Source organism: Drosophila navojoa, chromosome 2, assembly GCF_054131105.1.
Source record: "Drosophila navojoa isolate 15081-1374.11 chromosome 2, UAZ_NAV_1.0, whole genome shotgun sequence".
In the NCBI taxonomy this organism is placed as follows: domain Eukaryota; kingdom Metazoa; phylum Arthropoda; class Insecta; order Diptera; family Drosophilidae; genus Drosophila; species Drosophila navojoa.
This window is the reverse complement of record NC_142890.1, coordinates 8,139,668-8,164,435: the sequence shown is the minus strand read 5'-3', so window position 1 is coordinate 8,164,435 and position 24,768 is coordinate 8,139,668. Positions and strand designations below refer to the sequence as shown.

Below are 24,768 nucleotides of genomic sequence, written 5' to 3'. Positions count from 1 at the left end.
AGAGGCAGCGGCAGAGCCGAGTAGAGCCGAGCCGAGCCGTGCCAGCAGAGACGGAGTGAGCCAGCCAGCAGAGACTGAGGCAGAGCCAGTCGCAGTCGCCGCCAAGTGCCAAGGCAAATACAACAACAACAGAGCACAAGAAAGGCAAAAGCACAAGTACAAACACATACAGACGCACATGCAATCACACACATAGGCACACAGCCATTCACAGGCAGTCGTCGCACAGTGTGCAGAACAGAGGCATATTTATCATAATTTACAATTAGACAATGTTATTACTGCTTACAAAAAATATTAAGAGAGTACAATTTTAGTTTGTTTCGTTTTAATCGCAATCCTCTAGAGTTACATTAAACTAAGCTAAAAACTGCAAAATTTCTATCAAACGAGCTTTAGCTTAACATTAAGTATGCTAATATTATATATTTACCAATACAGTTAAGTCAACCAAAATATCTGTAACACCAAATATAATCTATAGCCTCAGCACTTCCTACTTAACATAATTAACCACCGTACAATGTGTTGATTAGCTTTGATTTGCTAGAGTAGCAGAAGCCCAGCAACAATCACAGTGACAACAGCTTTTACGGATCAACATCAAAGCAGCCCACAAGCTTCAGCTCAGAAAAGAATGGACACTTCGTTCCACAAACAAAGAGTCGGCTTCGTGTAAGCTTTATGCTCGACCAACGGTCAGCAGCAGAAACGCAATGTTCGTGCTCGCAATTCAACTGCACGAAAGCTTTTTGAAGCTTAACACACGGCTTTGCTGTTAACTCGCTTAACATGCTTCTGTTAAGTACATGGGCATTACATGAAGTTGGCTGCACGCGCAAGTTTGAGTTGCGTTAAGCTAGCTGCGAACGCCCTAATTTCAATTTATCGACCACCACCACTTTAACGGAAATACAAATTTCAAAATTTCATGTCACCTTAGCCATTATGAAATTACACATTGTTGATAAGTTTATGGATAATGTTTATTATCAAGCCATATATCAATTTACAGTATTTACAAGCAATATTAAATATCATATTATCAAAATAAATTTGCAACATTTTGCTAATAATTGGAGTGCGGGCTTCGTACACGTTTAATCTTATTGCCTAGCTAGCCATATATTGTTGGTATTAAATGATTTAACGTTCCAAATGCACAATATATTAATATAAGTTTAGCTTATCACAAAATCAAAAGGAATTGCTGTACATTCATTAAACAAAATGGCAAATGCTGAATTTGTTGCTTCAGAACATCCAATTATCAAATTTCCCGCGACGCGTTTGTTGTCTGTTTAATAAAGAAAGTAAATTATTTATATATATATATTGAGCCATTGATTAGAGTGATTAAATTGTTACGGTAAGCTAGGCTAAAGTGCAACTACACGTATATATTCTAAGTTTTAATTGGAATGATTTCTTAATGATATGAATTGATAATTGACGAGTTGTTAATCAGATGAGTTAAGAAAGAAAGAATAAAAAACCAAAAGAGACATTCAAACGTTTCAATTTAATTATTTATTTGGATTACTTAATCTTTAGGCATCTTCATCGAACATTTATTATTTATTTATATGTGTTTGTATATCTTCGCCTTAGTATTTATAGTACATGTTTCATAACTTTAATACATCATAAAAATAATCATAATCATATGAACAAAACAAACTGTAATTGGGATATATGCTTATGCTAAAGCGCAGCTCATTTTAAAAAGATCACACAATGCCCACAATGTTTTCAGAAAATTGTAAAAAATACTTATCAAAAATATATATATAGATATACAGTTATATACGTATATATGTACTTCGTATTGGAACTGAAACATTTATGCAGCATGCAAAATTTATACCAAATTTTTGAGTTTAAACAAAAAATGGCAAAATGATCAAAAATGAACATAATCATAGAATTATATAGTTTATATATATATATTTATAGTGTTATCTACTGGATATATGGATAAAAGGCAGCTCGCTGTGAACTAGCTGGGATTTAACATTGAAAATTTGATATTTCGGTTGATAAGTACAAGTTCAGTTTTGATTTTCGTATACGCTCTACAATATTGGGATTGTCTTCGATACGGTTTGCCACACGGTTTGACAAGCATTGGAATGTAAAAATAAACAATAAGTTCTATTGACAGCTTCATTTCACGACTTTCGCTTCTATTTGTTTTAAAGTTAATGAAAACCATATAGATTAAGGCTAGCTAAAATGGATTTTAACTACAGAAATCTCTAAAGCAAACGCACACAGCTAAGCGGGCCAACAAAAAAAAAAAAAACAATCTGGGTGCAAGCACGACTATGGGCAGAACTTGGCTGAGTTCCGAGTGATTGGAACTCCCAGCTGCTTCAAACTTGCGTCACGCACTGCGCATATTTGTCCAGTTCGCCCCGCAGCACCCGCACGCGCTCCGTCTCCTCGCGCAGCGTCCGGATCAGCTCCTCGATGGTGCGCTGTTGCGTCAACACTGTCGTCTCCAGCTTATCCAACCGGCACTCGAGCTCTTGCACTCGTGGCAGGGTATCGGCGTTGCCCTGATGGTTGTTGAGCAACGCTGTCGCCGGACTGTCGTTCACGCTGACATTGTTGCTGGTGCTCCTCTCCGCCTGCTGCGTGCTGCTGGCATTGTTGCTCGTCTTCACCAGGGGCGACACGCTGCGATTACGTATCGACAAGCTCTTGGGGCGTGCCGCGCGTGACTCCTCATCGCTGCTCATGGCAGTGGGTGCGGCAATTGGTGCCGCTGCTGGTGCTGGTGCTGGTACTGCTGCACTTGTCGCCGTCGCCTTTGCTGCAGACATGCTCTTGGACATGATGGCATCGTGGCTGTTGTTGCTGCTACTGCTACTGTTTATAAAATTTGTGGTCGCTGACTCGATCTTTTGGCTGCTGCTGCTGCTGCTACTGGTGCTGCTCTCCACGATCATGGACTGCTGCATGATGCTAGAGGAGGTCACCGCACTCGATTGCACTTTCGTTGCTGTCGTATTGCTGCTGCTGCTGCTGCTGCTGGTAACGACTGTCGCTTGCTCGCTTGCAAACAGCTTTGAGGTGCGCTCAGCAACGGAAACTGGACCGCCACGGGGCTCAACGTTGGGCGAGCTCTTTTTGCGAGTCACCTGCGACGCTTTCAGCTCCTCCATCCAGGGTGCCTTTTTCTTTTCCCATTCGCGTGGCTTGGGCTTGGCCAGCTGCGGCTCCTCGCCCATCGAATTGTCATCGGAGGAGCCTGTCGCCTGCTTGCCACCAACACCGCCGGCGCCGCCATCTTCACTCAGCTCGCTGGCGCTGCTGGCCATGCCGCTGCCGTTGACATATACCGTATTGTTGTTGCTCTCAACCACCACATTGATGGCCGCCGAGGGCGGTCGACGCTTGGGCGCCTTGACGCGACCCGCGCGCATGTCCTGCAATATCGAACCGCGTTCCACGCGATCAAAGTCCGTGTCCTCAACGGCTATGGTAGCAGCACGTCTCATAACCACACTGCCAGCTGCGCCCGCTTCGGGCAGTTGTCCGCCTAATAGTTTACTGCCAGTCAATCCATCGGAGACGTCGTGCGATACGGCGCTGGTTAATTTACTGTCAGCGCTCTTCTTCTTCATGCCGCCGCCCAGAATGCCGCCTGCCAAAGCAAATGGAAGAGGCGATTATTAATTGAAATTGAAAACTGAATGAAATCACTCAAAGAGTTTGCCTTGTTTACACTTAAGCTCTTGTGAACTGGTATAGTAGCACTGAAACTATATATTTCTGCATCGGTTATATAAATCGTCTGTTTATCTTTTGCCACATCTTTTATTTCCATTCACTCTTTTACTTCTCTCTATGCTTCTATTTCCACTTGCGTTCATTCTTCATAATTGTCTTTCATTTTTTTTTTTTTTTCAACGTTATCTATTACCTCTGCTAATTATCGACTTCATCCGTGATTTTACTGCTTCTTTACTAGCTTTAAGAGTTGCTTTGCCGTGCCTAATTCACCTTTAACTGATTTCTTTTTTCTTTTTTTGCTATGAATATAAAACATTAACTACACTCATTACTTTAGCTATGTATATACTTATATATACCATAACCTTCATTGTTTCCTATTAATAATATTTTAAATTATATTTTAGTTTATGGTCACATTTTGCATACTATATAAAAAGTTTTATTTATACGATACTTCTATGACTTTTTTCTTCTTCTTTGCGACTATTCATTATTAGAAAATTGTTCATTTGGGATTAGTTGAATGATATTCATATGCATCTCAGCTACGATCTCTGCTGCTATCATACAAATGATATTTCCTACTAAGTAGTTTCATCTATTACTCTTATTAGTTTCTCCAAAGTATTCCTCCATTTCATTTGCTACCCAAACTGCTTGCTGACTCTTAACAAATCGTAAACTTTCTGAACTGCAATGGCTACTCCTTCTACTGCTCCTGCACAAGTCTCAATGCAGCAGCACTCACTTTTTTATGGCCTTCAAGCAACTACACCCACACATAACCATTTAGCCAAGCTGAAACTCTAGCATTTTTATTGAGAACCCACAAGTTGAAGCCTTCCACTTACTACTTTAACTGCCTGTAACTGCAGCGCTTGCTCTTTGAGTAACTCCATTTCAATTGAATTTTGCCAACTTACCTGTGACTCCACCCGTGGGCGTCTTTTTAAGCGGCACACTTGGCTTTTTGCCCACCGCCGGCGGCGTTGGCGACTTTATTTTCTCATCCATATTGTCCAGACTCTTGCGCAGTTCCGCATACGCCGAGGCTGAAGTGTTGTTGCTGCTGCTGCTGTTGCTCGTAGTTGTTGTTGTTGTTGTTGTTATCATCTGGCTGCCCTGCTGCTTGCCAGCGCCACCGGGCAGCTTGCTCAGATCGAGGTTCTTGTTCTCCAGCGACTTGCGCTGGGCGGCCACAGTGCCGATCGGCAGACCCGTTTCGCTGAGTATATCATTGAGGGAGTCGCGCGATCCGAAGCTCTCCTTGCGTCCCGTTGCAGACGAATTGCTGCTGCTGCCCGTCTTCTTGATATAGACCTTCGATGTGGTTGAAGCACTGCTCTGCTGCTGCTGCTGCTGCTGCGTCACCGCTGTGGTGGTGGTGCTGCTGCTGCTGCTGCTGGAGTTCGTTGTGGTCATGTGGCTCGTGTTGCTAATCTTGCGCTGTGATTGCTGCGCTGTGCCTGCTGCCGCTGCCGCTGCTGTTGATGGCTCGTTAATGGGCGCGACTGCAAGAGGGCAGAAATATGTTGAAATCATTTTAGACAATGGAGTTGCTGTATTCATCGCTGAATGTGGGCTGCATTTTAGGCCACCCAAAAGCAACAATCAGCGCTTGATCATCATCAACAAGAACAACAACAACAACAAATTGCGCACTTCAAGCTGAGTTCCGTCCAGACGAGACAAGTTGGGTCAACTTGAGCCGAGTGCTGCGTTGTGCTGTGCTGTGCTATGATGTGATCTGTTGTGTTTATTATTAAAGATGAGCACGTCGCGAGCATCGGCGTGACTAACATTCAGAATGGCAACCGCCAAGCGACTACCGCAACAGCTGAGCTAAGCTGCGCTGAGCGCTAATGCAAACAACGAAACGAGTTTCGCCGCTCAACTGTTGCCAAATGTCAATAAATTAACGTGGTTGTCAAACAAAGCGCTAGTGGCGTAGGAGCCAAATGCAAAAGCCAATTCACACACAGCCAACTACAAATGTTCAGCAAGAGATGCGTGCGTGACACGAACAAACACATGCAGCATCAGCATACACTAGGGGAATCTAGCTACAACAAATTAATGGGAATTCTTTCATTAAACTTTTTAGGGTATTGGAAAAACTTTAAAAATATATCAATGGTTGTAGAGCTATGATATTCCTTCAAAATGATACTAAAGATTTCTTCAAAACTATAAAAGAGTATGAACATTTTTAATAGATTTTTTTAATCAATTTTTAATTTCTTAAAAAAAATATATATATATATTTATTAAAAAAAAAAAGAGTATGAAAAAAATATATTATATTACAAATTATTTAAACTATAAATAGGTTATTAACATTTGTTAGAAATTCGTTATTGAATTCTACTTTCTTTGTAAACAGTTCTTGAAGAGATATCTGCTTAAAGAGGAAAAACCTAATTAAATCTATGCTCCTCCAAAAATAACGAAATCAAATGATGTGAATAACTTAACTTGATCTACTTTAACGGAAAATATGCTTACAGCTGTACCTAATTTCTGTCTATTACAAAAAATGTCTCAACCCATTCTCATGCGTGTCACGTGAAGCACGCGCACATCTCTACTACAAACGCCTTAAGATAAATAGCAAATGTGCGAGGCACGCATACATACATACATAAATAAACGGCAATAAATGCTGTTGATGGCAACAGAAATCGAAGCACACATTGATTGAGTAACGCTTAAATGTGTAAAGGTCAGGCAAAACAAAGCAGCGACAGCAACAATCACACTCACAATCACAATAACAATGACAATAACAACAATCAGAAAATGGACAGCAGACAAATAAATGGCAACAAAAAGTTAGCCATAGAATAGACAGCCTGGCTACGAGCCGTTGATAATTGCAAATGGCAAAAGCGAATGCGCTGACGACTTTCACTGCTACCAAATGACAAACAGGCATAAGCAGTAAGCAGCAGCAACCACAACAACAACAACAACAACAACCACAACAACAGTTAAAAGTTGTGCGCGAATTGAAATTTAATATATAAGATATTTGTATTATTTTTTTTTTATTTTTAAGTATTGAGTAATTGAGCGTCATTGGTGTTTTGTTGTTGGTGCTGTTGCCCGGGGCAAAGCGAAGCGCGCGCACAAGCACAAGAAAACGAAAGACTTAGGCAACAAACTTGACTGCCTGCCTTGATTTAATGATGACTGCGTTTCGTTTTAACTTTTTAACTTTTAACAGGCTAATCATCAATCTCTCGCACACACACACATACACACATGCGTGTGTATTTAATTATATGTTTCAATTTTCAAAGCGACAACTCGCAAACCGCAACAAAAAGTTGCCAATTAGCTAAACTCCATGGCTGCGGCCCGTGTGGCAAATGCAGTTGCAGAAAGCAGCAAAAGAAATCCGCAAGAACGGTAATTGTAGCACACGCACCAGTCACAGCACCAACAACAACAATAATAAAACCAGAGAAAGACAACAATAAAAATAAAAATAAAAAATAAACTTGACGCCGCACCAAAAAGAAATATATAATTGAATAACGTAAATGGTCAAGAAATCAAAACGTACTGAGCCAAAAAGGTAAACAAAAATGCTGGCAAAGGTACAACAAGCGCTGCTCGGACTTGGGAGAGCCGCAGAGAGAGAGAGAGACACACAGCAACTCTCTTGGCAACATTGTTGATAAGCCGAAAGCTAAAACAATCAAACAATGATGGAAGGGTGCAGATAGAGGAGAGCAAAGATCGCAGAGCGAAGAGACATGAAGGGAGAGCGGAGATGGGAGAGTGGCGAGTGGAGAGCGACGGCCGAACAAGTGAAGCGCGCGCATTTTGTTGTTGCGGGGCTCGGCTCAGATAATCGCTGCCTAATGTGCGCCCATAATGAAGTTCAGCGCTCATGATCAAGTTGATTATGTGCGAGCAAGCCCAGAGAGACATGCAGAGAGAGAGAGAGAGAGAGAGAGAGAGAGAGCGAGGCAAAGAGCGCAACATCAAATTGGAACAAAAGCCGCAACAAAAACAATAAACGAAGCACAAAAACCAGTTACAACTGATGTTTTAATATTGTGCTGGTTGTTGTTGTTGCTGCCGCTGTTGTTATTGTTGTTGTTGCTGTTTCAAGCGAAGGTGGTTTGCCGCTGCGGTTGTTGCTGTTATTGTTTTTGGCTTTTGCCTTTGGAACTGCGACGTTGACAAAAGCTAATGGCAAAGCAAAGCCAGAAAAATACAAATAAAAATAAATTTGATTTGCGATGCGAAAACTACATTCAACCAGAACGAATGATGTACACACTTAGTGTTACTCATACGTGGGCTGGTAGAAAGAAGCAGCAGAAACTTCTTTCAAAATGCGAAAATTAAATTCTGACTTGATCTGTGTTAACTCTTAATATTTTCTAGTGATTGGAGGAGAGTTATTCGTAAGAACTATAAAGCTCATTTGAATATGTTAGGCAGTTAATAGGAAGTTTTTATTAGACCATTGTGTTTCAACCTGGGAAGCACATGCATACATATATATTACTATAAAGAATTATTTTAGCTAACAATTTAAAGTTTTTTTAATGTGCAAAGAGCAAAGATGAACTGCAAAATCATATTTATACCGATTATAAGTCGAATTTAAAACCAAATACTTAACAGCTACACTTGCTTTGTAGTTGAGGCCAAATAACTCAACGAAATGCGCCAAATCAACAAAAATCAAAATCGATTTAAATCAAACTTAATATTTTTCGCAAGCTACCGCAAAGTATGCAACGTGAGACGAGTCAAATATGTTTATATACATATATCTGTATATATATTTAACTATATACATACATAAACAATAGGTGAAATAAAATGCAAAGCATCAGCCAACTAATTAGGTAACCGAGTCAAAGCCGTTTGCGCGTTTTAAACAGCGCCGAAAAAAAAACGCGTAGAAAACGCCAACGTTTCAGAGGCAACAAAAGAAAATGTTTAACAAAGACAAAGCAAATAGCTAGCAAAAAGTATAAATATATATATGTATATGTCTATGTCTATGAAAAATAAACAAGTTTAGCCATGCAAATTGACAACGAAAAGCGAAAACAAACATGAAAAACCGCATTGGCAGTGGCTAAGGAAAACGATGCCAAGCGAGCTTTGGCTAAGATTTTCCGCGTCTTTGGCTTTGGAGTAGAGACTGTGTCTAATATTTCGAGAGCATTGCCGGCGCCAAAGAAAGCCAGCTCGAGATGGTAGATAAATAATAACAATAATGAAAATGGAAAATAAATCATAGAAATTATGTACATGGCCAAAAAGAGCCAAGCGATTTTCCATTTCACAGCGAGAAAAGGCCTCGCGGCACCACGGAGAAAGGAAAATGAAAACTGGCCAAAAACGAAAAGAAAAACTCTTGAGGCTGCCACTGGAAAAACTCGTTTACATACAAATCGTCGTAATAAAGCTGGCCATGCGAGCGCCCAAGAACTCGAAAGAGCCGCCGCGCTGCGGTACCGCGCCCGCTCCCGGACCCGCTGCCCCAGCACGGCGTGTGCGTGGCCGTGGACGCGGAGGGGGCAGAGGCGCTGCCGGAACATCAGAGTGCAGTTGGTGTGCGTGTGTGTTGAGTGTGTTGAGTGTGTCGAGTGTAGAGTATGGTGTGTCGTGTAGCAGAGTGTAGTTGTAGTTAGCCGTTGTTGTCGTTGCAATGGAGTTTTTTATTACACACGAAATATTGTAGAAAGAGATAGAGAGAGAGAGGAGTAGAAGAGAAAGAGGGAGAAAAGTGTAGAGGAAAATTACACAGAGACAACGACACATCACAGATATGTACATATATATGTATGTATATAAATAAGTAAATGAAGTCGAAGAAGAAGAAGAAGCAGAAGATAAAGTAAAATAAAGAAATACAAATAAAATCTTGAATTACTCGTAGAGCAAGAAAGTCGACATAAGAGCGATAGTGAAACGTAAACAAAATGCTAATAAAAGTCGTTCAACAAAATGCAAGTAATAATAAACATAAAATGGAAAATATATACATATACATATATATGTATATATAAATCGTTCAGATGATGTTGTATGCAGTGATTCGTTTTAAACATGTTGAAGAAATGAGTCGAGTCGAGTCGAGTGGAGTTGTGCATATGTGAATATATGGGTGTGTGCGTGTGTGTGTGAAGTGGATCTGAACTGATGTGTGATGCGAGTGTTGTGTGACTATTCGAAATTTGGGCTAGAAGCTCTGTGAACTATTTGGAATAGCTACGAATAGATGTACAGAGGAATACAACTATAGCTGTACATATATACATATTCGCTTTAGTATTTGTGCACAATCTATAGATCTATATAGTCTATAAAAGCTAGAAAAGCTGCGATAAGCCTCTGTCTATAGGGGATATACACACATATATATTATAGCTAATACTTTGAACTCATTAGCTGAGCTTGTTAGACGAGACAAAAGAGCGAACGTATTTCCCATTTGAAACTAACTTAACTTTTCTGTATATAAACTATATAAACTTCTGATATACGGTTATACATAAATATCAGTTTCAATATTTACCCACTGAGAATTATATAATCTTCTTCAACAAAACATACTAGATACAACTCATTTATTCCGCGGAAATATATGGGAAATTCCCCGATAACTTCCTCCAGAGTTGACAGGTCTTGGGTCTTACATGTCTTAATATATCAAAATAAGACCTAGGACTACAAACTATCAGAGTGCTAACAAACTCTTATCAGTTATTGATAAATAGGTTCTTTTTTATGTAGATATACTATAAGTTTTACTTCCTAGAATGTAGATACACAATAAAATTTACTTTAAGAAGTGCAAAAATTCATTATGGATACTATATCACAAGTGGAGCTAAATTTGAAAGTGTAGCTAAAACTTACATTTTGGCTACAATCTTATCACCATGATAGAGTTGCTTGGGTGGCTTCAACTACGTCTACGGCTTCATTTAACACTCGTCACAAATTCGACAAGTTTTTTCTTTAATTAATTCAATTAGCGAAACGAAACGTTTATTGACTTTTGTATGGAACGAGTTGGGGACGTCACGTCAATTGACGATCCGGTCGGTCGGTACGGGCTTGAGTTTTCAATTTCAAATTTCAATTTGGGGAAAATTGCATCCAATTAAATGCAGCGCAACGAAGATGCGGATGAGAGCAAATGACGGACGATGAAATGATGCAGTTGACAGACCAAATCAAAACTCATCGACAGTGAATGCCAAATGAATGCGATGAATGATATAAATGCGATGGCTCTTGTTGTCGTCATATGTTATGTGAACTTACCTTCTGAGGGCGTCAAGAGTTTGACAAAATTATCGGGAAAGACGCCCACTTTGCCGTTCAGCTCGCCCTTCCACCAGCCCTTGTCCGGCAGCTCCATGCTGATGATATTGATAATGTCGTCCACCTTGAGCTCCAGCTCGTCCTCGTTCTGCGGCGCATAGGGGAACTCCACGCGACAAATGTCGCGATGTGGCTTCGGTGGTAACGTGGGCGCAGCAGCAGCAGCGGCAGCAGCTGCTCCACTTGCAGCGACTGTGGATGCCGTGGCTCTGTTTTTCGATTGCTTTGCTGTGGCAGGTGCAACTGCTGCTGCTGCTGCTGCTGCTGCTGCAGGAGCAGCTGCTGCTGTTGTTGCCGTTGTTGTTGTTGTTGCCGCTGTCGCTGCTGTTGCTATGTTGGCAGCTTTTGCCGTTAGCGCCGATGTCGTGACCGTTGCACCAATTGTTGGCGGCCGCTTGGAGGCCAGAATCGGCGATGGTTCGATATGTTGCACAAAATTTGAGGGAAATACGCCAACTTTGCTGCGCAAGCGACCGCGCCACCAGCCTTCCTCGACCTAAATGAGAGCAAAACAGCACAAAAATACGTTCGTTCTTTCGTTTATTCATATTCGCTTTCAGTTCTGTGTTATTGGGTTGCGTCAAAACTTATTGGCAAAGAGGTTAAATGGGGGTTGTGGGCACTAAGTGTATGCGGTTTGTGGCTATATATATATGTATATGTATGCACACATACACATAGACAGTCTGTGTGTTTGTGTGTGTGTGGATGTGTCTGTGTACATACCTCCCCTAGGAATTCAATGACATCACCCACGGCCAGCGTCAGTTCGTCGTCGTTGACTTGTGTGTAACTGTAGATGACTTTACAGCGGCGATTCGATGTCGCTGATTTCTCCCTAAGAGCGCAAAATTCAAATCAAAAGAGAGAGAGACAAAAGAGTGCAAAAATTATATATGTATTAATGTATGCAAAGAGAGAGAGAGCGAGAGCGAATTCACATATTCTGTTTACAATCAATGACACCAGCTGAAAGTTGGCTTTAGAATATGTGCTAAAAATGATACAAAAAAAAGTCTGAATATAAAATTTAAGTTTAGTGAGAGAGAGACAGAGAGAGAGAGAATAAAATCACAAGAATTATCTGCCTAATAACTAATTTAAATTCTAGCTGTTAATCGATAAGATTAAATGTTAAACTTATCAAGCCAATAAATATGTTGATTGGCTAAAAAGCTTTAAACGTATTTGACTTAGTAAAAACATTTAGAGAGTATAAAATATATAAATTAAAATCTCTTTTAAAAAAAAAAATCGATAATAAATAGTTCTCTAATTCATATTGATGTCATATGATATTATTATTTATAATTAATATAATTTAATTAAATTCAATAAATAAAATAATTAAATGGAGAAAGGCAGCAAAAATAAAGCTAATGAATTCCAAGTCTATGTTGATTTTTATAGTATATTTTTAATGATTATTTTTCTCCTATTTACAACAGCTTCTGCTGAAGCATTTTCCACAGCAGTTATCAATGACTCTCAGACAGTTTTCAGCTAATGTCATTTGAATGTTAAGCTGATTGCGTCACCAACCTGAGCTGCACCGCCGCACTGTCATCGCTGTGGTTGCCATTGCTGCTGGGCTCCAGCACACGAACAAAATTGTCCGGAAACATGCCCGTTACGCCGGAGGATTTCAGTGTGCCCTGCCACCAGCCGCCGGGCATCTGTTTGATGCGATGTATGATGGCACCCTTGTGTAGATCCAGTTCATCTGGTTCCTTGGCAGTATACTCGTACTCCACTATTGCACAGATTGCTGCAGAAAAACAGAGAAAGATATAGAAAGAGAGAGTGATACATGATATTAGTAAGCCAATGGGGTAGAGCCTTATATGGGACACGCGCAATTTTTAATGGCAATGTCCAAGTGCACATATTTACTATTGCGCAATCCCGGCGAGTCTATCTGCCGCCTGCCCCCCTCGCTGCCCGCCCACTGGCTAATGTGTTGTCTATCGTTTCGCTACGTGACACTCACATTTTTGTTTATTTTCGTACAAAAAAAAAATGCTTAAAAAGTAAAAGTTACATGACACGCTCTTTGTCTCCATATTTGGAGCTATGCTCGGAATGGGAATGATAATACCAAAAAAAAAAAAAAAAAAAGAAAGAAATAACACACATACAAAGCAAAAACAATATGAGGCGAATCGTGGGCATCATCAGTCAACTAGGCGTCAAAATTGGGTTAACGATTACTGCTGGCAGTGACTGTGGCCCATGTCAAGTGAATTATTAAAAGCCCCGCATTGTATTGTGCCATTTGATATGTTAGAAAGTCATCTTCTTCTTCTTGCTACAGTATATAATTCTTATCAAATATAGACTCGAGATTTGTTGGTCAATTAAAATGATGTCATTAAAAACATTTGCTTGACATAGATATCTATATAAATATTTGCTATGATGCGTAATTGTTGATAATAATGGGTGGCATAGTCATTAGAGGAAATAGAATAATAAATTTCACTTCACTCTATAAGCCAAAAGATATGGCAAGTGGGTAAGATATTTTCAAATATATATTATTTACAATTTTACAAATAATTGTAAGCTTCCATTTCCTTCATTCCTTAGTCCATTCTCAGCCTCACTCTAAATTCTCTATTACTTGTTAAATGTAGCGCATTGCAGAGTCATTATAGCCCATAATTATGTTCATTCACACCACAGAGCAGAAGCCCCCACAAACAAAAAGCTTGTCATGACGCATCATAACAATGCCATAGACGGCGATTCACAAACATATATACATATACATAGATATATGTATGTATATATAATATAATAATAAAACAAGAGCAAATTCGCGTATAACCAACGCTTGGCTCGCTCGCCTTCAATACAATATGAGATCGCAGCTTATTTGGTATTGGAGGCTGCTGCCCCCGCATGAATCGCTTGATTTTCTATCAAATTTGCTTTATGATTTAATCATAAATACATACATATTTATATTTTATTAGAACGCTTGAGACACATAATAATGCATAAACGGAAACATTTATAGGCTAAAGATTCAGAGAGGCGTGCGAAAGGAAACTAGATTATGCGATAAAAAAAATACATAGAAAGGTTGAAGTAGAAATGAATAAGTGAGTAAATACCCATAAAAAATATATAAATACCCTAAGTAACGATAAATTGCTGATAAGGAACAAAACAAAAAGAACCGTTTAGAGGCACAAAGGAACTACCTCTTCAGACAATTCGCAGGGTATGCGATAAGGTGAGCAAATAATTAAATTCCAATCGAACGTGATGTTCTATATGTGAGCCAATAAGACGCAGCCGCTTTTATAACCAGACGATCACAACTCCAATAAATGACGTGTGTGCACTCCAATGCTGAGGATTGCATGTGGAATGGACGGAATGGATGCGTCACTTGAGAGACACTAAGTGTAAACCATTTAGCCGTGTGTAATTGCTAATGCGGACTGACTCTAATGACATCCATAATGAGCAATTAAGACGGACTGTTAAGTGAATCGAAATGCTTTCAATGTGACGAAAAGAGGGCAGCCAAAAGGTGCGAGAGCGAGAGAGAGAGAGAGAGAGAGAGAGAAGGGGACCACCAACGTTGTGAAGTGCCTGGCAAAAGCAATCTAAAGCTGCTTTGTGTGGCGCACATAATAATTTCACTTTATTTGCAGACGACGACAACATTAAAAGTTGCACAAGACCAGATGGAGAGAGAGAGAGAGAGAGAGAGAGAGAGAGCGGGAGAAAGAGAGAGTGGCAACAGAGAGAAGTGGCAAAAGTGCTGGAGCCACTGCTGATTTGTAACTGGGCCAACACGGCCGTATTTCAGTTACAGTTTAACCCCACGCCAAAGCCAAACAAAGCGACAGCCAAATGAACCTTTAATGTGGTTTCTGTTACTGTCGCCGAATACCCTGTAAACTGACCGAGACGGGGCATATTGAAATGTGTTGGCTAGCAAGCAAATCTTTAGGCTGGTAATGCTAATAATAAAATAATAATAATAATTAAATAATAATAATTTAATAATAATAATAATTTAATAGTAATAATCATTTAATAATAATAATAATTTTATAATAATAATAATAATAAAAATAATAATAATAATAATAATAATAATAATAATAATAATAATAATAATAATAATAATAATAATAATAATAATAATAATAATAATAATAATAATAATAATAATAATATCAATAATAATAATAATAATTCTATAATAATAATAAAAATAATTTAATAATAATAATAATTCATGTAAGATTAAAAAAATATCTAAGGCCTTATGGACTAGTAGGGAATGGAATTTTAATTTAACTTAATTTTATATTATTTAAAACTCAATTTTATATTATATAGATAATTTATTTAATTGGACAATACATTTTGTTATTTATATATAATAATAATGTTAATTTTTAAGGCCAAGTAGCCTAAGCCTTAAAATTAAAATTTACTTTGGAGTTTCAAGCTTAATAAATTCTACATTATTTAAAGATTTAATTTACATTAAATGTCCTCATAAGCCTATGCCATTTATTTATTTGGAATTAATGTTAAGGTTAAGAAACACAATCACAATGTCTTTCTTATGCAGGGCATCTATGAGTCGTGCCCTGCCATTTCTCACTTGTTCTTTTTTTTTTGTTGAGCGTTATTTTTTCCTTTTATATTTTCTTTCTTTTGGCCAAACACATTGCATCTGAATGTGCGCTTTAATAAACCAACAGACAGCGACCACAAAGCTCAACAACTACGAATGTAAGCTTACTACACACACATACACACACATGCATATGTATACATACACACACACATCAACATTGTAGAATGGGAAGCATGCAATGACGACGATCGAGCCAGAGCGTTGCTTGTGAAATGAGGCGCGCCAGCTAAATGCTGAGAAATGGTGAAAAGTTGCAGCATTAAGTGGTGAAAACTACCACCACGAACAACAACAACAACAACAACGACAACAACTAATACTACTACAACTTATACAACAACAACATGAGCGACAACCGCTGAAAAATGAGGCGACGGCCATGGCGCGCGGTGTCGTGTGAAAAATCCAACTGGGAAATCGTGCAAATGTGTCAAAATTGAAGAAAATGACAAGCTTGTGCTTGTCCGCACATCTGACCGCCAGAGGGCGTTTATGTGTGCAGTGGGCGTATGTAAATGGGATGCACTGTGCTTAAAAGGCTGAACCAATGTCAAAAAAGAAACAAAACAAAAATAGATAAACGCCAAGTCGCAACGCTTAAATTTGCCATAAAAATATGCAAATCATAAATACGGAACAATTTATCACAGTTTCGATCGATTTACAACCACCAAATGCGACTTGGAAATGCGCTATGAAGCAAGCGTATTACAACTATTTCAGAATTCAAGTTTCTGATAAGAGAATTTGCATGCATACATCATCATTTCGTTACATCAGTCGCAACTCTTACGTCACCTTACCCAGGGCTACTCCTGAAGCTTAATCAATTAATTAAATAATAATGAAAAGAAAATGACAACTCATCCAGCGTGAATTGCGGCATAAAGACGAGATTAAAGAGCTCTTTGGCAGCCAAGAAAGTAAACCCCTTTATGCTTGATTACTTACTTGTTTGCCATCAAGAATATATCATTTAACTCAAATACAATCGTAAGCATATGAATATATGCATGCGTGTGTGTGAAGCGTAAGATTCTTGAACCTTATGTGAATGATTAATAGGTTTCTCGACCTTTTCATTATCCAGCTCTGATAGCAATAGATTACCATTGATGTTTCTCTTTCTTTCAATGAGCTGCTGTCTACAATTCTGCTAAATTGAGAGAGAGAGGGAGAGGGAGAGAGGGAGAGAGAGAGAGTTTGCTGGGCCGTTAACAGAGTGACGCATGGAAATGAATCAATTTGCTGGCCACATAAAAAAACACACACACTCACACCTGGTTGCAGCACTCAGGTGTGGCGAGAAGGGGGTTCAACCGGTTCGCGCGGCACACCAACACCTCGCATAGCTGTGGGTGTGTGTGTGCGTGTGAAGATAAATTCCCCCCATTTCGTCTGCACTTGAAGAAACGCATGCTAATTGGCTTAGGAATCAGTTTTTGGCTGGCTTTGTCCATATCGCTTGAGCCATGAACCGTAAATGTTATATTGCGTTTGCCTGACTTTTAACACACTTAAAAGAGAAGCCAAAAATGGTATGGGGGCGTGGCTGACAGCAATAAATTCACTTTCTCAGCCAACTGGGGTGAAAAGGCAGGTGAAAAATTAACTAGGCTTGACCTATGTGGCACTAAGGGTTAAATGTTTGACGTGTTTTCTTCAGAACCAGGTCAAGCGGAATGGCATACAAATAGAAATAATATAAACAAATTGAAATGCGGGACAAACAGAAAATAAACAAGATTAAAATTAATTTGTTTAAGGAACGGGCAAGTTAGATAATACTAGGAATATGTAATAAATATTTAATTCAGGATTACCCTTGAACTTTTCTCTTTAAATAGAAATGTGCTCAAAGGAGTTTACATTAAAGTTTACTGCAAACTCATTCTAGTCAGACTTCAGGCAAAGGCCTCTCTCAACATTTACTAAACAAATAATTGATGTATCGATAGGTATCGATTAATTCTAATTATATCTATACAATATAATGACCCGCTTATCAGATATTTTGGCCCATGAATTACACACGTTCAGTTCCAGCTATGAATGTCCTTTATGCTGGCGGGCTCAAGGCTTTGTCCTTGAACTTTGTTACATTTACGACCCTCATGTTTACTCTAGTTGACATGTAACGGTAATTGGGGAAAACTCATGGCCAAGGTCGCAGTCGCAGTCGCAAACATTGCGTGCCAAATGACGTGGAAATTGACAAAATAAACAAAATGTTGACAAAACAAGCAAAGCAAAACGGTTTGGCGAAACTGGAATACACTGACCAAGCATTGTATAAATAATAAGTAAATAAATAAATAAATATTTATGTATATATATAGCTATAAAAGTCAGTCATGCAATCTCTGATTCAGCAATCATTTATCGACAAGCTGAGAGCTCAGTCTACCAAAACTAGACCTCATTCAAAGTATCATATTCTCACCTCAAATCTATATACTCTATGGCAGTGTATGCTTGAGCAACTTTACAAATTTTCCCGTTGTACTGTGTTTCAATAATTAGCTTCTGGCATTTATTTAGTTATCGCAATGCATGAATCACGGCGCCAAGATACTCTAATCCGAACTGATAAAAGACAAACTATTCAATGCTACCTTATATAGAGTGTGTGTGTGTGTGTGTGTTACGTTTTAGGTGTAAGCTTATCAGAGGAGAGTTTTATTAATGTGTATGTATGTATATTTATATATACGTATATGTGTGTGTGTGCGTGTGTCTATTTGTGTGTCATGCAGCTTGATTAAGTCATTTGGCCTGGGTGTCACTGTCACACGCGTGATTCGTCACGGCCACGCCCACAGCTGCAGTTGAGCAAACAAACGCCTACACCTTCACACCCACACACCCATACACCCACACAGTCACGCATTTTGCATTTTTCATTGCCAAGGCCAAGCAGTTAAATTGGAAAACGCATGCGCTTGATTTATGCGCCGCCGCAACTCGTCGCTCGTTTAATTAAAAAAGACTTTACGATGGAAAGTGTTCAAGTGTGTGTATGTGTGTGTGTGTGTGTGTGTTTGTGTTTGTAGACAAGATTCAAGACTAAATGACTATGTATATGCATATACACTTAGAGCCATGTGGGGGCGTGGGCCAAGTGGACAACTTGACTAGCAGCCCGGGGTCAACTGGCCATTAAGAGCCACTTGCTGATTACATTTTCCTAATGGTACTTCATACAGTGCAAAGCGCTTTTCCATTTGCCGTGCAACAACAACAACAACAAATGCACTTTGAAACGTTATTTATGCTGCGGTATTTATAGATATAATTAGTCTAGAGATAATGTACACTGCATTAATGATACAATTGCTTTCTATGGATTTGATATCTTCCACAAAGTTGGGGCCAATAATGTAAATAGAATTCTAGAGATCTTGTAGTGCATTACAAATTTACTTTAAAAACTAAATTGAAGAAAGAAATCCGAAAATTGTGCTCATAATATATTTTCCGAAAATGCTCATACAATGGCTATATGTATATATGCAAAATCCCATGATCAATACAAAGTTTATCTCCGTTTTATATTAACCACAATAAGAAAATTTTATATAAATAAAAAGCTATAAGGTTTAGCTCTTTGTCCCATTCCCTTCACTGAACTAAAAGCTTTCGTTTCTCTAATTTGCAGAGTTACGAGGGAATGCACTTTACATTTAAGTTTTCTCACTGCATTCTAGTAAAATACTCTCTAACCACTCAGCTCAAGCACTCGCCCTTTAGTGCTCGACAAACAATAGAGAAAAACTGGAACAGTCGTCAGTGAAGTACTTTCGATACGTCTGTGTGGAATTGAGTAACCAAATTGCCAGCTTGACTCAATGCATTTCGATTCAACGCTGGAAAATTCTTGGAAATGTAATTGTTTAAAGAACAGTTACTTTTCACTTATTGATTGCGACAGTCGAGCGCTATTGAACGGACGGACGGACGGCCAGAGGGTGCATACTGAAGACGAGGCCTTGAGTTCAGTTGCCGCTTATCAGTTCAATGATATGCCTCTGTCCGTGTATGGGTGTCTGTGTGTGTGTGTGTGTGTGTTTGGATTGTATTTATATGGCTTGGCTGAGACGCCTAGCGCCCGCATTTCTCACTGTTTGCGACCAGAATAAATGATGCCTAAACAATTGACTGATAAAGAGCATAGAGCGTATGTCTTATAAACTGTCGCCCAATCAGCCAAAGCAGCATAAATACACACACACACAAAGAGAGTCATGGCTAGATATGTTCATAACTGCAGACACACACACACACACACACACATACATTCGTACTTACATAACGTGTGGTTGTTTAAGCAGCGCAAACATTTACTAAACTTGGCATAGTTTTTCATTATTTATACGTTTTATGCATCGAAAATAGTTTACCCAAGCAAACGGGCGTATTAGTTCTGCATATAAGATCCTAGGATATGTTTTAAAAATAACTAAAGACTTTCGTTTTGACTGAGGAAACGTTACATGAGAATTGGAATAATATTTAATTTATTATATAGTATATATATATATAGTATTGTTATTCTTTACATAATATTTGCAATCTTGAAGTTTTTTAGAGAGTGTTTCATGCTATTTCCATATTCCTAACATGATCTCTTTAATGTTTAATATAAGTATATTACAAGATATCTTGATCTAAGCACACATCCACTTAACAATTACTCAAATAACCAAGGGTATCTCATAGTCAAACACAATCATATCTAGGTATTTCCTCGTCGAGCTGCAAATTGCTTGATAAACTCTTTTCAGTGTCAGACGAAAGTTGAGTAGCACAAAAGTTTTGTATTTAACGCGCCAAACTCGATATGTTACCATATAAATTTGTAAAAAAAAAACAACAAAAAAATAGAAGAAAAAAAGAAAAACAAAAACTGTACGCTCTGATAAGTTAGCGATAAGATAAACTAGCACAAAGCAAAAACAAAAAACAAAAAATACTCGCACATTTCTGCTACCTCCACGTCGAGCAGTAGTTGTTGTTGTTGTTGTTGGGGGCTGACTCAAAGCCCGCGCGACTCGGACTGCAAATAATATGCATTCACAGTTATTTGCATGTGAATGACTTTTCAATTGGAAGGGAAGCGGCGGCTGTCGTAAAGTCTAAGTACACAAAACTCGCATAATTTTGTAGCTGTTCGTCGTTTTGCAATACGCAATTGTCGTGACAAAACTTCAGACCTGATGAATCATGCCAGCCATCCATACAGTCGCTTATGAGTGCTAATGTGAACAGGGCTAATGTGGGCTGGGCAGGGCCATGATTTAAGCCATTGGCCCACGCACAACCCGAGCCACAAGAGGAACGAAGAAGAAGACGGCCAAGAAGAAGAGAAGAAATGTAAGTGCCACACCCACAAGACCCAAGGCAGAAGAAGGCTTGCCCCAAGCAATTTATCAAAGAGCAGCCGGCGCAACTGATAAGCAATTTCGTATTAAAATAAATATTTTGCAAAAATATTTTATGAAAATAGCAATAGAGCTCTGCGCTGGGCGAGCATGCCCAGCCTGAAGACACCCGACAAATGTGTTATTAATTATTCAGTATTATATTATAATTTGTATAAGCTTTACTCTGATCAACTATTCCCTATATTTATATTTATATTTAAATTAGTTTCATTTAGAGAAAGATTTACTTTAGTCTGCCTGACTAGAATATACCTAGTGCATAGCTGTACCAGGCTGTATGAATTCGACTGGAGTATACAGTTAACTCTGCCTGAGAGATCAGAGATCTTGCTTATTTTGATTAAATTCTAGGTATCTATTATAAGTTTGAGTATAGAAATTACTTCTTGTACAAATTACTTCTTATCGAAACCAAAAACTACAAAATCCATCTTGATATACATCTAAAATATATAATATAAATACAACTGTAAATATCTAAACTTTATCAAAACTAGTAGAGGCTTAGCCCTCATAGTTTCTGACTCAAATAGAACCCAACTGTGGCTGTGAATCAAGCATATTTATAGAGTGTTTCCCTTGAATGCCACAAAACAGCAATATACCCATTACTAATCAGTGTCTAATGGGTATTGTCTATTAAATGTGTTGAGTGTGTGTGTTTGTGTTTGGGCATTTCCTGTTGGTCATCAGCTTCATTTATGGTTTGCTGCTGTTTCGCTTTTGTATTCTTCAAGATTTTTCACTTTTAGTTTTCAAATCGAATCACTTAAAAGCAACAACAACAACAACAATAGCAACAAACAACGGAAGAAAGCAGCAACGTCTTTTGTTCGGGATGCAAATGCGACCCAGACAAAACCATTCCAGACGAGCTCCATTGTCTGCCTCGAATTGTTCATCAACAGAAATCATCAGATAGGGCCGATGAGGGGCGGGTGTCGAGTGGAAGCTGAATATATATGCAACCCAATCAGCTACATTATCAGCGACATCAACAACAACAACAACAACAGCGTTGAGCATTCGAACAATCTTGAGGTTGACAAAAGAAAACAAAACCATGTTTTATTAATATTATTGCACGCTCAACGACTCTTACTCTAGCCTTATCAGGGAAGTTGTAGAGAGTGTACGTAAATGCATGTAGATAAACATACATACATACATACATATATACTAAAAGTTATAGTCTATAGCCTAAACAATTTCAAATCTGTGAGCTAAAGCAAGCAAATTAAGACAATCTTAGGTTACACAAAATACATTTAATTACAAAATGTAAAGCTATTTTCTTTAGTATGCAAATGAAATTAAAACAAATGATTTAAATTTCTCCCTGTTACACAAGAACCTGTTTTTTAATTTGCACCTCAATCTCGTATTAAACCCACACGAATGATTAATAATTAGAGGGTTGTGAACTACATACAACGTATACTATATACGGGAGGTCTTTTACAGTCATAATATATGTAGTATTCGCACATATATCTATCTATCCCTCATACAAGAAAATCCATTATCAGTAATCGCATAATTTCTGTACGACTTCAGTTGAAAGTTCTTTCCAAAACTAGGTTTACGAACCTCAAAAGACAACAACTCGTCGAGTATTTAGAGAGTACCATTAAAATTGCTGCGTTTACCAACTCTGCTTCTTGAACAAAAACACTTTTTCTACCTGATTCAGTTTCTACAAAGCCAAATCTTTTGTCTTAGCGATTCACGTTACGTTTCCCAACAAAATCCCGCACGTTCGCAGCCAAAACAAAAAGAAAAAAAAATATTAGAGAAAAAAACTGTTTTAACTCTTTGCTGTATGAAATCATCAACAACAAATTCATTTTTTTAAAGTAATAAAAAATAAAGTCAACTGTAAAACTGGTTTCGAATCTTTTTTTTTTATTGTTATTATTTTCTTATTTGACTTGAGTCAGGCTAAGCCTCTGCGCGAATCTAAAATCTTTGTACAGCGTACGTTAACGTTAGCTTTAAGTACCGCAATTTGTAGTTGCAGCCACAACAATCGTAACTTTGTTGTCTTAATGTCCTTGTGGAGGAGCAGAAAAAAAAAAAAACTAAAAACTAGAAACTTTGCACGCCCACCCTGAGACACACCCAACAATGCGAATGGTAGCGCAAAGCGCAGAGCGCAAAAGGCATAGATAAACGGCATAGATGGACCCACCCTAAAAACATAGCCAACGGCAGTGTCAGCAGCAGCAGCAGCAGCGCAGCAACAATAACAAAAGCAAAACTGCATCAAGGCACGAATTTCATAGTTTTTTTTTTTCATGCCTCTCTTCTTCTTTTTTGTCTTCGCGTTCTTAGAACAAGCATACTCACATTTGTCCATGTTGCTGTTGTTGTTGTCGTTTCGCCAGGAAGCAATTGCGTCGCAGTCGCGTCGCAGCAGCAGCAGCAGCAACACCAGCCGTTGCCGTTGCCGTCGTCGTTGTCGCCGCCGTTGCCGTCAGCCGCGGCAGTTCAATGGACGGACTCCGTGTCCGTGTCTTTCGGGCCAACAACAACACGCGCTGTCGACTACTTTTCCTGTGCCGCCCCCGGTGTATCAAGGTATGAATCACGCGCGTTCTTCTGTTTACACACACACATACACACACTCACACTCTCACAGATGCACGAGAGAGGCACAGACAGAAGACAGACACGCTTATAAATTGTTTCTCTTCGTATTTTTTTACTCGGAATTAAAACGCTTTTTGCGTGTTTTATTTTGACCCTATTCGCAGCTAAAGAACCAGAATGGGAATTAATTAAAATATACATATGTATATATACATAACACAGAAAATATATAACATTAAGAAACAGCGGCAGCGCAGCGTTTTCAAGAGTCCGCACAAAATGCAGAGCCACAGGGGAGGAAGAGGCAGCGGCAGCGGCAGTCCCAGCAGAAGATAAAACAACAACAACTACAGCAAAAGCTGCGTTTATAACGGCGCACTTTACAAATTCACGTCACGTCGAATCCACTTGTATGTATTTACAACTACAACTACAACTACTGGGCCTGGCCTGAAGCTGCCTGCTTTCTCACTCAGCAGAACGTTTACTGTGCGGCCGCTGTTTTCTTCTTCTTTGCATTGCCACAGCCACTTTCGTATGCACTTTTCGCCTGCGTTTTATTTACTTTGCTTTGTTATTGATTTTCGCCATCTCACACTTAAATACACACGCACACACGCATATGCATATGCAGATGCCAACGCTAGCTAAACACTATTTTTTCTTTTACCGATTTCCACAAGTTGATAAATAGCGCAATTTGTTTGCAGAAAATTCAAACTGGATAATTCAATTTTTGGTTAATACAAGCGTTAAGCGAACGACGACACCATAAAAACAATGCCAAGTGGCCGCAAAATGAACTTATTCGACCGCACAAACAGCCGCTCGACTAAAGTGCGCGCAGAAAACTGCAGACAATGTGACCAGTGTGACCGTTTTAGTGGTAGCCCAAAAATTCTCATTCTTCGGCCATTTAACAAAAATACTAACAACAATACCAAAAAG

At 38.9% G+C, this 24,768-nt stretch overlaps 1 protein-coding gene across 5 annotated transcripts; it reads right to left on the bottom strand.

Annotated features, from left to right (window-relative positions):
• Window positions 1-961: 961 nt before the first annotated feature.
• Window positions 962-24,693, bottom strand: cindr (CIN85 and CD2AP related). 5 transcript variants are annotated; one of them, XM_018112834.2, is made up of 9 exons: window positions 24,386-24,693; window positions 23,578-23,984; window positions 12,655-12,880; window positions 11,839-11,950; window positions 11,053-11,608; window positions 9,168-9,305; window positions 4,668-5,255; window positions 2,395-3,652; window positions 962-1,297 (listed from the first exon to the last, which is right to left on the bottom strand). In XM_018112834.2, exons 2-9 carry the CDS (start codon window positions 23,585-23,587, stop codon window positions 1,255-1,257), a joined length of 2,931 nt encoding a protein of 976 aa, XP_017968323.1. In that variant the 5' UTR covers window positions 23,588-23,984; window positions 24,386-24,693; the 3' UTR covers window positions 962-1,254. The 5 variants fall into 5 exon arrangements, with proteins under 5 accessions (XP_017968323.1, XP_017968324.1, XP_089112248.1 ...); XM_018112835.3 differs by having other exon boundaries at window positions 24,491-24,693; XM_089256122.1 differs by lacking the exon at window positions 23,578-23,984 and having other exon boundaries at window positions 24,491-24,693.
• Window positions 24,694-24,768: the final 75 nt, after the last annotated feature.